At 41.7% G+C, this 12,749-nt stretch overlaps 2 protein-coding genes and 1 pseudogene across 2 annotated transcripts in view; 1 reads left to right on the top strand and 2 right to left on the bottom strand.

Moving 5' to 3' along the window:
• The window catches only part of LOC140302299 (uncharacterized), a 334,032-nt pseudogene that overhangs the window by 113,389 nt on the left and 207,894 nt on the right, over nt 1–12,749 (bottom strand).
• pcsk6 (proprotein convertase subtilisin/kexin type 6) overlaps nt 1–12,749 on the bottom strand; it is a 171,998-nt gene that overhangs the window by 89,819 nt on the left and 69,430 nt on the right. The gene's annotated exons all lie outside the window — the stretch shown is intronic.
• On the top strand, nt 679–2,673 carry plekhf1 (pleckstrin homology domain containing, family F (with FYVE domain) member 1). Its single transcript, XM_072381050.1, has 2 exons — nt 679–1,156; nt 1,639–2,673. Exons 1-2 carry the CDS (start codon nt 910–912, stop codon nt 2,223–2,225), a joined length of 834 nt encoding a protein of 277 aa, XP_072237151.1. The 5' UTR covers nt 679–909; the 3' UTR covers nt 2,226–2,673.

The raw sequence follows: 12,749 nt of genomic DNA, 5'->3' as shown, positions 1-12,749 counted from the left end.
AAGGCACTCGCATTAAAGGTGCATCTAAAAAAAAGAAAGTACCCCCTTTTCAGTCTTGTATCTTTTAAGCATCCTGAGATGACATTTGTTTTGATTTGGCACTATATAGATAAAATTTAAATTAATTGAATTATGACATTCAGAAACAGGCCCCAAATTGACATGAAAAGCATGTGTACAGATAATAGAATGAATCCCGAAATCCTCAGGGCTGCATCAATCTTGTATTTTTCCGACTGTTCTGCACTGACCCACTAGTGATCTTGAATAAAGTGGAGCAATAATTGGTATAATTTGTGGTTGTTTATACAATAAAAAGAAATAATGCTGTCAAAATGAATGCCATTTTCTTCACATTTTTGTTTTGGTATCCTGACTTTGTTCTTTGCCCTTTTTTTGCCATGCTTAATAAAATAATTCACTCTAAACTTATTTAAAACTTCACTAAATACAACTGACATTTCGTTAATGAACCAAGCTTGCTGCCACAGGTATGTTGTGTCCCACGTGTAAGTAGATCTATTTTTGTTGTCAGTACAGTCCCTTCTTTGTGATCAATAGATAACACTCACATAGAGTGAATTTTTAGCTGCACAGCAACAAAGACCAGTATTTCTAAAATTATGGTATTAGTCTGTAGAAGTCTCCCAAAGACTTTCTGGACTGTTTTTCTCTGAATTCAAATTTAGCTCACGCCTCTCTTGCTTCTTGCGTAATGTGTTTCTTAAACCTCTACCTCTTTGGAAAGCCCCATCTTATCAGTGCAAGCTAAGAGTATAAATACCTCTGCAGGGCTCTTTGTCTTGTTAGAAATGCAAAAGAAACACAAGATATCAAACCTTAAGGGGCTATCAACAACTATCAGCAGCTGCAGCGTAAACACTCCTGTTGACTTGTTAGACAGAGACCATGACGGAACGGTTGACATTTGCTCAGGAGAATCGTGGACGGATCCAAGCTATTCAGAACTCATTTGGGCCAACAGGAAAGACGCTGTTTCAGCCAGAACGGGTTCTGGTTGGAGAGGGCAGGCTAAAGAAGCAGAGCCGCCGGGGGCCGCAGCCTAAAATCTTTTTCCTCTTTAATGATGTGCTTGTGTACGGCAGCATCATTCTGAGCGGCAGATGGTACAAAAAGCAGCAGATCATCCCTTTAGGTGAGTAACGTCTCTTCTGCAGAGCACTAAATCCAACTAGAAAAGAAAACTGCATCAAAAATCAATTAGACACTGTGTGTTAACTAATGAGGATAAGCCAACGCCAAGTGAATGCATTCACTTCCAACTGTCTGTGGTCTTGTTCAGCTGTCTTGTTCAGCCTATCCCAGCAGTCATCGGGCGAAAGGCGGGGTACACCCTGGACAGGTCGCCAGTCCATCACAGGGCCACACAGAGACAAACAACTACACACGCTCACATTCACTCCTAAGGACAATTTAGAGTCACCAGTTAACCTAACATGCATGTTTTTGGACGGTGGGAGGAAGTCGGAGGACCCGGTGAGAACCCACGCATACACAGAGAGAACATGCAAACTCCACACAGAAAGGCCCCAGGCGGGGATCGAACCTGGAACCACCTCGCTGTGAGGCGACGGTGCTAACGCCCTAATATGTCATTTTTTTTCATTGTAATTTCAGAGGACATCCAGCTGGAGGACCTGGAGGATGGCAATAAAATGGAGAACCAGTGGTTGATTCGCACCCCACGAAAGTCTTTCTACGTAGCAGCTGCTTCGTACGAGGAGAAGCGAGCCTGGATTGAACATATAAAAGATTGTCAGGTCCGACTGCTACAGAACAACAACCGCAGTCTCGGGACAATCTTTGCAGTTACCTGGATCCCTGACCAGGCCTCTGCCATCTGCATGCGTTGTTCCAGCAAGTTTACTGTGACCCAGCGTCGACATCACTGTCGAAAGTGTGGCTTTGTGGTCTGTGGGGCCTGTTCCAAGGAAAGATCAGTCATCGGACACATTCACCCTACTAAGCAGTTAAGGGTATGCACCATGTGTTACTCCAGTCTTCTAAGTTCAGAGGGAGTAACCCAAGAAAAGATCCGTTTGAGGGGGGACAGCACCGGCAAGACAAGTTCAGATGAAGATGAGGTGGAAGGGTCCAGTGAAGAGGAGGAAGCAGAGGAGAATGATAAGGATCATGATCCCAGCAGGTGGACAGAGTCCTGGTCCACATATGTTTATCTCAAACCAGAGCATATTAGGCTTTGAACAGAGACACATCGAGGGTGCTGAGACAAAACCTGGTACAAGACGTTTGACCTTAAACATGGACTCATTGTATGAGGATATACTGATACAATACTGTGCAGCTGTATGAAGTCTGAGCCAGTTCTCAACTACGGCAAGGCAATGTTTTGTATATACTGTCTTTATCTGTGTAAATTGTCTCCTAGTTCTTTAATATTATGTAGAAACACTACTTTTGGGAAGTTGCACCTTTTTCTTTCATTATTGTGAAAATTGATAACTATGTGCATGGTCAGTGGATTTTTAATAGAATGAGATAGACTGCATTTTACCCAACTACATAAAGATTTAATTCCTATACCATGCCAGTATGTTTGTCAAAGTTTGTGTAAATAGGAATGTATGAACTGTAAAGTGAATGTTTGAACTGAAAATCAGTTTTACCTTTGTCTTTGAAATGGATTATGAACATCTAGTTACTATACTTGAAAATGTACTTGACAAATTACATATTAACCTACTTTATCGCTTAAACTAAAAAATTAAAGTACATCTTATTTCTAACCGTGAAGAACTTGAATATTCATGGAATCAACTACTATTCCAGAAATGAAGCATCAGCAATCTTTAGGGAAAAATATAGTTACATCAAAAAATGTCTACTATATTAATACATTTGATATATAGTATACCCCCCACCCGTCTCTTAACAGAACTGATGTGTAGACTGTAACGTATCTCCACATTTCCTGCTGTTACAAATAGGTTTGACAGACCTACAGAGTCTGATTATCTCTAGCAATTTATTTAATTAGTCTGTATTAAATAACTATATTTATCTGATGAGTCTTCAGTACTGATAATTGTACTTAACATTGTTTAGTGATCAATTCTTTTAATTTGTGCACTGCGAACAAAATGTTACACAATGATAAAAACCAAATTGTAACAAAATAACAAAGCTATTGGATGTTGTCATAAATTTGGATGTTATTCATTTGGGTCATGTGATCAAAAAGGCACACAGTATTAGGACTGAAGTTATAACTCTTATTTAAAAAAACATATAGAGTGTGTTTTACAGTGAATAGAATAGATATATTACAAAGCAAAGCAGGTAATGTAGGGGAATTAAACTAATTTTGTAGGTGACACTGAAAAGCCATCTCAGCTCAGCTGAATGGAGGGTCTTTGATTTAATCACTGAATCTGTCTTTTCCTGTGTTTGTCAGTGGTGGGTTTATCATTTACTGGGTGTAGTGGTTCACAGTTGGAATTATGTTGAATTGTCACAGTAGCAATCTCTTGGTAAATAAAGATGAACCACCACAACCCTGGAACTTCCTCTTTTCCCTCATCAACCTTGACATGGAGTAAAATTCAGAAAACAATCCCCACCAAAATCCTCCATTCCACACACCTTTTTATCCTTTAATCTAAAATATGTTTACGCTCTTATTTTCTTTTCCACAGAGGGAATGTCAGTGCTTCACCTAGACATATTTTTAGATATTGTTCAGACTCAATGGCAATGAGCCACAGCTTTGACTGTGGTGTGTAATGGAAAATTAATTCTTATATACATTGTATTGAGTGTTACTGTGTATGACCTGCAAATGACCGAGCTGCAAGGTATCACCCTGCCCTGTTTTCTGAAATTCCTCTTTACAATGGTGGGCTTGTTATAATGAGATAGCTGCACTTTAGGGGGGACAGGGTTAGGCTGGTATTTACGACTGTGTCTGGGTAACCTCAACTGATGGTTGGGGAGGAAAGTTAGAAGAACAATCAGCTATACCCAAAGACAGATGACGTGATGAGCGGGCAATATAACTGTGTGTTTTTGCCTCAGTGGTCAGAGCAACTCTGTATTCTGTACTGTGTTGTTCTCTCTTGCAAGATATTATTATTAAAGCCTCTTATCTCCTCAGAAGAAAATAACTGACTCTGTGCGTTACTAAATTTCCACCACAGGTGTCAAACCTGTTTGACTAAATTCCCTTTGGGCAAGATATAAAGACATGATTCAAGTGTTTCAGGAAGAAAACACCTGTCCCTGACATAAGAATATCCTCTGTGGTTACTGGTTGATTTTATGAGTCACTCAGGTGCATTTTTTCCCCTTTAAACTTCCCCCTTTACACTTAGGGAGAATCAGTGTGCTGCTTCCAAGTCTTCAAACTGTGTTGACTGGATTGCATATATGCCAAAACAGAAAGCCATTTTTCATGGACACATATACTATATGACTTTACAGATATTTTCCCAAACATTACTGTTCAAGGCTCAAAACTTCAAAATATCGTACCCCAAAACAACATGTATGTTTATGATGGCATCTTAAGTAATAATAAGCTACATTAACTTTACGACTTTCTTACAGAGTACGAGATCAGGATTTTAAACAATATTTCATCTTGACAAGTGACATTATTTAAATACAATTAATCAATTAAATTCTAAAAAATGCAAAAATTCAATGTACAATTCCAGAGAAATTGACTTTTACATCGGATACCTTAAAAGTGCTTGTTGACTGATAGTATTTTTCATAATAAAATGTTTATGCAGCTACACATGAAAGTGATATCTTAACTGCAGACCATAGGAAAGTAAGAGATTGCTTAGTTTAAACCATCAGATTTCAGATAAACAAGAAGTAAATTGTGCAACATTATGGTTTTGACTTACATCACCTTCAAACATTTCACTGAGCTTCTCGGACTAAAGCATTTCCTCTTTATTTCAAGAGATTTCAAAATGCAATCATATCAGAAACTAATGTTCTTTTTGCAGAAAAAGACTCCCTTTGGCATATTTCCAAATGGGAAATATTATCATAAAGGTTCCCAGTTGGAATCATGGAGTCTGTCTTTGTGGACTTTGTATGTTCTCCCTGTGTATGCTTGGGTTCTCCCCGGTTACTCTGGCTTACTCCCACAGTCCTAAAAATATCCATGTGAGTTAGGTTAATTGGTGATTCTAAACTGATTGTAGAAGTGAGGGTGAGCGTCTATAGCTGTCAACCTGTCCTTCCTCTCACCTTGTGGCAGTTGAGATAAGTTCCAGCTTCTTTGTGACTCTGAAAAGCCTGAAGCTGTAATTAAAAATGTATAAACTTTGCTTATTGTAATGCTAATCCAAAATACATCAGTTTAAATTCTGTGCCATTTGTTCTAAAATGTAACAGGAAGCTATGTATTACACAGAGAATGGTCTGACAATAGCTGCCTCTTTCATCAGCTGTCAGTGTTAGCTTGTATTTCTGGTCCCTATTGTATTCTCATTGTGCTTAGTGAAAGCTACCATTTACACACACAGTTCAATTTACTCATCGTATATAGCACTACACTACACACCTTTGACAGTAAGGGTCGTATTGCTGTTGTTGTGTTGTGTGTGGCATGATGTGTGGGCTTAGGCAGATTTAAGGAAATGATACTGATGACATTCGCTCATAATTTAGGTCTATCATAGGCAGTATCCTATTATTCTAAATCAAAATTTTATGGTTCCATGATCTGATTTTTTTTTCATGACCCATATCGTCCCATTCCAAAGAATGCAAAGTTTTTTTGCAGCCTGAATACCTCTACGCAACAGCTGACTTTACTAGTGAATTATTGTGAAACATAGTGACCAACATGGTGACCTGGGGCCCCATGAACAAAGAGTACGTACGCACAAAAATGACAAAACCCATGTGACATTGCACTTAACAGTAGTATTACCTACGTGTGTTCCACTGTCACTAGTAAATCCACCACTTGTAAAGCATTCAAACTCGCCATTGTAATCTACTCTATAATCAGTAGGGGGCCCATCCTGTGTTGTACTAAGATTAAATTCCACACAGGAAGACTCCCATCTGTGGCCCTCCTCTTTCTCGAAAAATTGATGCAATCTCTTTGCCCCAATCATCAATCTGCACTCAATACCACACATAGGAAGCTCAAACACTGACCCTTTACTCTTTCGTGATGTGAACCTACCTTCTTGGCATTCCCGTTGTTGGACCGCTGCACAGTCCCTGAAAGTGTGTCGTTCTGGAACAACAACAGGCATCCTGGAGCATCTGCGCATATGAGACACTGTCGATATCAGTTCTCATGTAGTGTACCATGCCCATCTATAACACATATTCTGTGCTGCCTTCTTCCACAACCCTTCTTCCACAGTTACACTGTCTCTCTGTCTATGCATGTGCATGTAAGCTCCATATGTTCTTGGATTAATGCGACTGCTCTGTCCTGTAGTGATAATGGTATCAAGTCCTCCTTGACTATCTTGGCAAATCTTTCCCTCTTTACATCTGTTCTGATCAAACTCTCTCTGTCTTGAGAACAACTTGGTCTCACCAGATTGCACCCTCATAGTGATGTCCAGAGGTGGTGTTTTGGTCGTCTCCTCCTCTGGAACCATGATCCACGTCTCCTCCCCATCAATGTACAGTAATTTAAACCTTTCAGATGTATGTTCACGTGTAATTCTAGTTTGTATTGCTGGCAAAGTTTCTGGTGTGTCATAGTCTGAGTGGGGGTGTATTGTTGCATCATACTCATCTGACCCAGTCTGGCTACTTCCCCTCTGGTGTGGCTTCATCACGGGACCCCTTCCAGATCCTCCTGTTTGTGGGATCCTGTCCATCATCTCCAGACTCTGCTCTCTTGGACGAATGCTGTTTGCCAACACCCACACCTGGATGCTCATCAATGTCAGAGATCTTAACACATTCATTTTGTTCATCCTTTCCCTTGGACTTAACCTTGTCTGTTTCTTTCATACTGACCCGAACCTTAGTGCAGTGACTCAAGTGGTACCATGTGTTGCTACTTTCCACTTGACCTGCCGTTGGCATTGCTCACACCACTGTGTACTGCCCCTCTCGTTTTAACTCGTGCAACTTCCCCCGGAACACTTTGTTGTACACCTGGTCGCCTGGTACCACTGGTTTCTCAACCAGCTGTTCGAGATCCAAATCTCTGGCCTTCTCCTGTAGATAGATTGTTCTATGGCTAGCAGTTAGTTGTTTCATATAAGCTTTAAACTCTGTTTGCAACTGCTCAAGTGAGGGCCCTTAAAAGGGACCCCTCAACTGAGGTGCTGGCATGGGTCGACCCATTAGCATTTCATGCAGTGTTAGGTGCGTGACCCTATGGGTCTGCATATGATAGCTCATTAGTGCAAGGAGCAAAGCATCCACCCAGTTTAGTTTAGTTGAAGCACAGATTTCATTCAGTTTTACTTTCAAGGTCCTATTGATTCTCTCAACCATTCCCTGATTCTGTGGATGATACACGACCCCACAGCGCTGCTTGATCCGCAGCTGCTGCAAAATGTAACTTTCTGCACAAACGCTGAGCTATTAACTGAGCTAATCTCCGATGGAATGCCAAACCGAGAAATCACTTCCCTTACCAAAAACTTTACCACTGTCTCAGCTCCCAAATCCTTGGATGGAGTTGCTTCGACCCATCGGCTGAAACGATCAATCACCACGAGCATGTACCTTTTACCCTGTACTGGTTTAATCATGTCTACATAGTCTATGAACAATGACTTAAAGGGTTCTTCTGGCACTGGAATGTGTCCCACTGGTGTCTTCACACCCTTTCGCACATTGTTCTGTGGACAGATTTCACACTGACCCAACACTTCATCAACCATTGCATGCATGTACGGTGACCAATATCCTTGTTGTTTTACCTTTTTCAGTACCTCTCCCCTTGCACAGTGATGCACACTGTGAACATCAGAAATCAGCATTGTCAACAGAGCCACTGGTGCCACCAGGAGACCATCATGTGATGTCTACAATCCCTTCTCGTTTTTTGTGGCACCTCTCCGCGTCCAGCCATTGTGATCTCTCACACCTGCTTCCTGTTGCATTAAAATGATGTCTTCTGGAGTGACAGCTGGCTCCAGTGACGCCATTGGTGCCAGAACAGCCAGCTGGCATCTCAATGCTACTTTTGTTGCTCCATCAGCAGCGTTGTTACCTTTACGATGAGCTTGACACTTTATCACTGCTAGTTTCGAGGGGAGCATCATGGCTGCAATCAACTCCTTTATTTGGTCCTCATGTCGCACTGGACTTCCGTCTCTGCCTCTCTGCTTCCAAACTGCTCCAAAGAAATAGCAAATACCATGAGCATATGCAGAATCTGTGTACACATTTGCAACCTTACCTTTTGCCAGTATACATGCTTCCGTTAATGCCTTCAGTTCCGCCAACTGCGCCGAACGTGGCTCTTCACACTTCTAAGCTTTCACCGTCACAAAGTCTCCCCCTTCTGGTTTCACAACTGCATAACCTGCATGATTACCCAAATGATCTCTGAAACATGATCCATCCACAAAATAGGTAACATCGGCCTGCACAAGTGGAGTTGCTTCTACGTCAGGTCTTAGTTTAGTGTACCTCATGGTTTCTGCTACACACTTGTGTGGTTGTCCTTCAAACTCAAGTGAAATGACATCTGCAGGGTTTGATGTTGTGCACTTCTGTATTCTCACATGTGGATACGTCAAAAGATGCATAAACTGCCAACATCTTGCCTGAGTCACAACATACTTTCCCTGATTTATTAGTTCTGAAATCTTATGGTGTGTTAAGATGATGACTGGGTATCCCTTTGTTATTGTGGAAACTTTCTCATAAGCATACTGCACTGCTGCCAACCCTTGATAACATGGTGGCCATCCTTGTACAACATTATCCAATTTTGTACTGTAGTAAGCAATAGCTTGTTTTCTGCAACCACGACACGTTTCCTGCATCAGCACTGCAGAAGCATGCATGTTGTGTCTATTGGAGACGTACAAGACAAATGGTTTCTCATAATCTGGTGTTGCCAGTGTTGGTGCTTTCTGCAGATCTTGTTTCAAACTTTCAAAGGCTAACTTAGCCTCGTTTGTCCATTTCAGCGGTGCTTTCAATCTTTGGTCTTTGGCTTGTTTCATAATTTCTCTCAGAGGAGCACACTTAATTGCATAATCTTCTATCTAATCTGCACTGAATCCTGTCATCCCCAAAAAGATCATCATTTCCTCAATTGTTTTTGGACATGGTGCTTTACTTACTCCCTCCAAGTGGGATGGAGAAATAGCAATAGTTCCCTGTGAAATGACTCTCCCTAGGTACTCTACTTTAGGTTGACAATACTGAAGTTTAGATTTTGAAACTTTGTACACCCTCCCTCTGCCAGCCTCTGGAGGATTTTCATGGAATCGTGGTGTCAATCCTCCAGAGTTGGTGAGCACAGTAAAAGGTCATCTACATAGCGAAGTAGTGTGCCGTGCAATGCAAGGTCCTGTAGGTCTTGTTGCAGGACCTGGTTAAATACATGGGAGCTATGTTTAAAACCTTGGGGAAGTCTGGTGTAAGTGTACTTCTTACCTCTATATGTGAATCCAAACAAATACTGAGATTCTTCAGCCAGAGGAACGCTTAACAATGCAGAACACAAATCAATCACTGTAAACAATTTTGCATCAGGAGGCACATTGGTGAGGAGTGTGTAAGGATTTGGCACCTCCGCTGGCCAATCCTGGACAATCGCGTTTATCAGGCGCAAATCATGTGCTAACCTGTACTTGGATTTGTCTGCCTTTAATACTGGAAATATTGGAGTATTACACACGCTATCCGTCTCAACCAGCACTCCTTTCTCTGCGAAGCCTTCTATTGTCCCACTTACCCCGAAGAGACTGGAAGGCCACCCCCACAAAGCAGTCTCTTTGTGGCCACCCCCACAAAGAGACTGCTTTGTGGAGGTGGCCTGGTTCAATGCACGATGCATACATTCAGTAACAGAATTGTTGGGAACAGACTACAAGCTGGCACTGTGCGCGATGGGTGGCTTCTTGGTGAGTAACTTTATTCGTGTAATTGTCCTAATATTATTCCCTGTGATGTGCATTGAGCATATGCACCCCCAATTTCTATCCCGTCTTCACAGCATCATTACTAGTTGGTGGTTAAAGTTAGTAACTTGCTGTTTTTTGCTGGTTAAACAACAGCTTAAGATCTTTCTAACAAGCCCCTGATTGTCTCTGTGTGCAAATGTTAATAACCCCGTGCATAAAGTGTGAAATGTCTTAATCAGCCTCACCTTTTCTCACACTTCTGCTCTAGGTTACTGTATGAACACATTTGTTGCGAGTTGCACAAATACATAGATATTTACCTTGGGGGTAATCAGAGTCACCCACACTCCCACACCTACCACCCCTGAGACAGCAGTGTCACCCATAGTTGTGCCGACTCTCTGTTCAAACAGCCTCCCCCGCCTGTTTTAGCCACACTTTGGCAGTGGGCAGCCAGTCTCCACTTCACATCCACCTTAACATCTGACCACTTCTTTTTCCCCTCTGCTTGTGTGCGCTTCTCAGACCCCACAGCATTAAAGGCCTCGCTCATGCTCTCCTAACTCACTCCTCTTACGTTTGCTGCTTATATCGTAGGACAGCGTGCCAAAGAGCACATTTTTGCGGGCCTCCACTTCAGAAAGTAGCACCTCCGTCTCGCTTTCCGTTAAGTTACTCTTTTTTCCCGTCTTGCTCATTCTTTTTACTTTATTTTCTGATCGTCCAGAGAGGGGAATTGCAGGTGCAGGGCTCATTTAAATATTATTTGCATATTTAAGTAGGGGTGTGGACAGGGAGGAGTCGGGTACTCCGCTCAATTCCACGTTGATTTGGATGTACAAACGAAATGTGCTTGGATTTATGCGTGCGCACACATTGATACATCCAGATATTTTTGTACATTGGAGGGCATTTTGGTTTGAGTGTACGTCATATTTCAGTAGGAAATCCACGCAAGTGTTTGTACACGAGGCCCCTGGAGTCTTGGCTTATGATAATCAGGAAAGAATCTTGACAATGGAAATGAATTCATAACCTGTAACAATCCCTGTAACTATCAAAGTGTTCTTAAGTTTATGGTACATGTATTTACTGATCAGATAGAAAGGTGCACCCCCTACTGTCAGCAAGCAAAAAATGCACCATATCTACTTCACAAGGTACTGGACATTGGATGTATAATATGTGCCCACTACATTCAACAAAACCCATTGCAGGTAGTCTCCTGATTTGTGTAACCATGTCAAAAGACCATTCTTTTTCATAACTTCAGAAAAAGTGGCTTAGAAAGGAGTTTATGGAAAGACACATTTTATTGTATTGGACTTTGGTCTTAAAACACATTTCCCTGCAAAAAGTGATACATTTAACATCAATTCTATGCTTTTTGCGTTATATACTGCAAAGGTTTGACAGACAAAAGGTTAAATCAAACAAGTCTTCCAACATTTCTGTACAGAAACGCAGAGAGTATGTCAGCAGTTATGAAAATTGAGAGATCACTGTAATGTCAAAGTAAAAAAGCTTTAGTATTGCCTAGTGAGAAAACAGCCAGTCAGAAACATGAGGTGTGATGATTTGCAGTGGTTTTAGAGGTCAGACCAGTCTAATCTGAGTGTTTGAGAATTTTCATGGTGCCTGGGTGTAGCAACTTGGCTGACACTGTTGTATCTTCCAGTAACTTATATAGTCTGTTAACTGAACAGACATACACCTGGTGCATTTATTCATTTTCTTCTTCTACATCAAGCCTCACTGAAGAACTGTTTAGCTTCTTCAACACAATCTGTCACTTATCCCATGAAACATCAAACAGCACCCTCTAGCGGCAATCTATGAACGTCATTTCCACATTATTACAGTTTTCATCAGACTGCAGTGGGGCTGAGGATTCCTTTGATCTCGAAGGGCCAAATGAAAAAAGGTGACAGCTTTATGGATTCAGTGCGGAGAGGGATGTTAGTGAATAGTGAAAGTGGATTTCTCAGACCTCTGCTGATCGGCATCTTGAGTTCCACTTCTCCAAGGAGGGCAGCATGAGTCTCCTTCGACAGCGATTCGAGGGGAGAGCTAAGTGATGCTCCTTAGAGGGGAACGAAGGAGGCTGTTAGACCAGGGTGCAAGAATTCCCTCCAAGAGGTCTGATTAGATCCTGTAACACAACGTAACATGGACTCTGGCTCCTGATTAAGACTTTCCGTTTGTCCATTAGTTTGTGGGTGAAAACCAGACAGTGCAGTTTTCTGAGCAGAAGGAAGCTTGGGTAAGGCAATAAAATGAGCGGCCTTATAAAAACAGTATAAAAACGACCTGATATAAACCACAGTAAGTGCAACTGTATTACTGATAGTATGTTCAGGGAGAAACCAGACCTGATTGATGCTGCCTCACCTTGGAAGGGTCAGTCTTGATATATATGGTACTAGGCGGTTTAGAGAAAACTCATGACATGTCAAGATAGCACCAAGATGTCTGGAATTTCCTTGCAGAAACCATATGAAGAAAATAACACCTAAAGACATAGGTGTTGTTTTGCATGTACCTTAGGGTATAAACAGAACATGGTTAGCTAGTGGAGCTCATGATCGTGAAGTGTCGGCCATTCTACCTGCCGAGGGAATTTACAGCTGCCGTGATCGTGTACATTCCCCCAAACTCCAACAACAACCGCAGGAG

The sequence above is a fragment of the Leuresthes tenuis genome, unplaced genomic scaffold (assembly GCF_036924035.1).
Source record: "Leuresthes tenuis unplaced genomic scaffold, fLeuTen1.0.hap1 SCAF_2, whole genome shotgun sequence".
Lineage (NCBI taxonomy): Eukaryota > Metazoa > Chordata > Actinopteri > Atheriniformes > Atherinopsidae > Leuresthes > Leuresthes tenuis.
The sequence above is the reverse complement of the archived record's forward strand: the minus strand, read 5'-3'. Positions and strand labels throughout refer to the sequence as shown.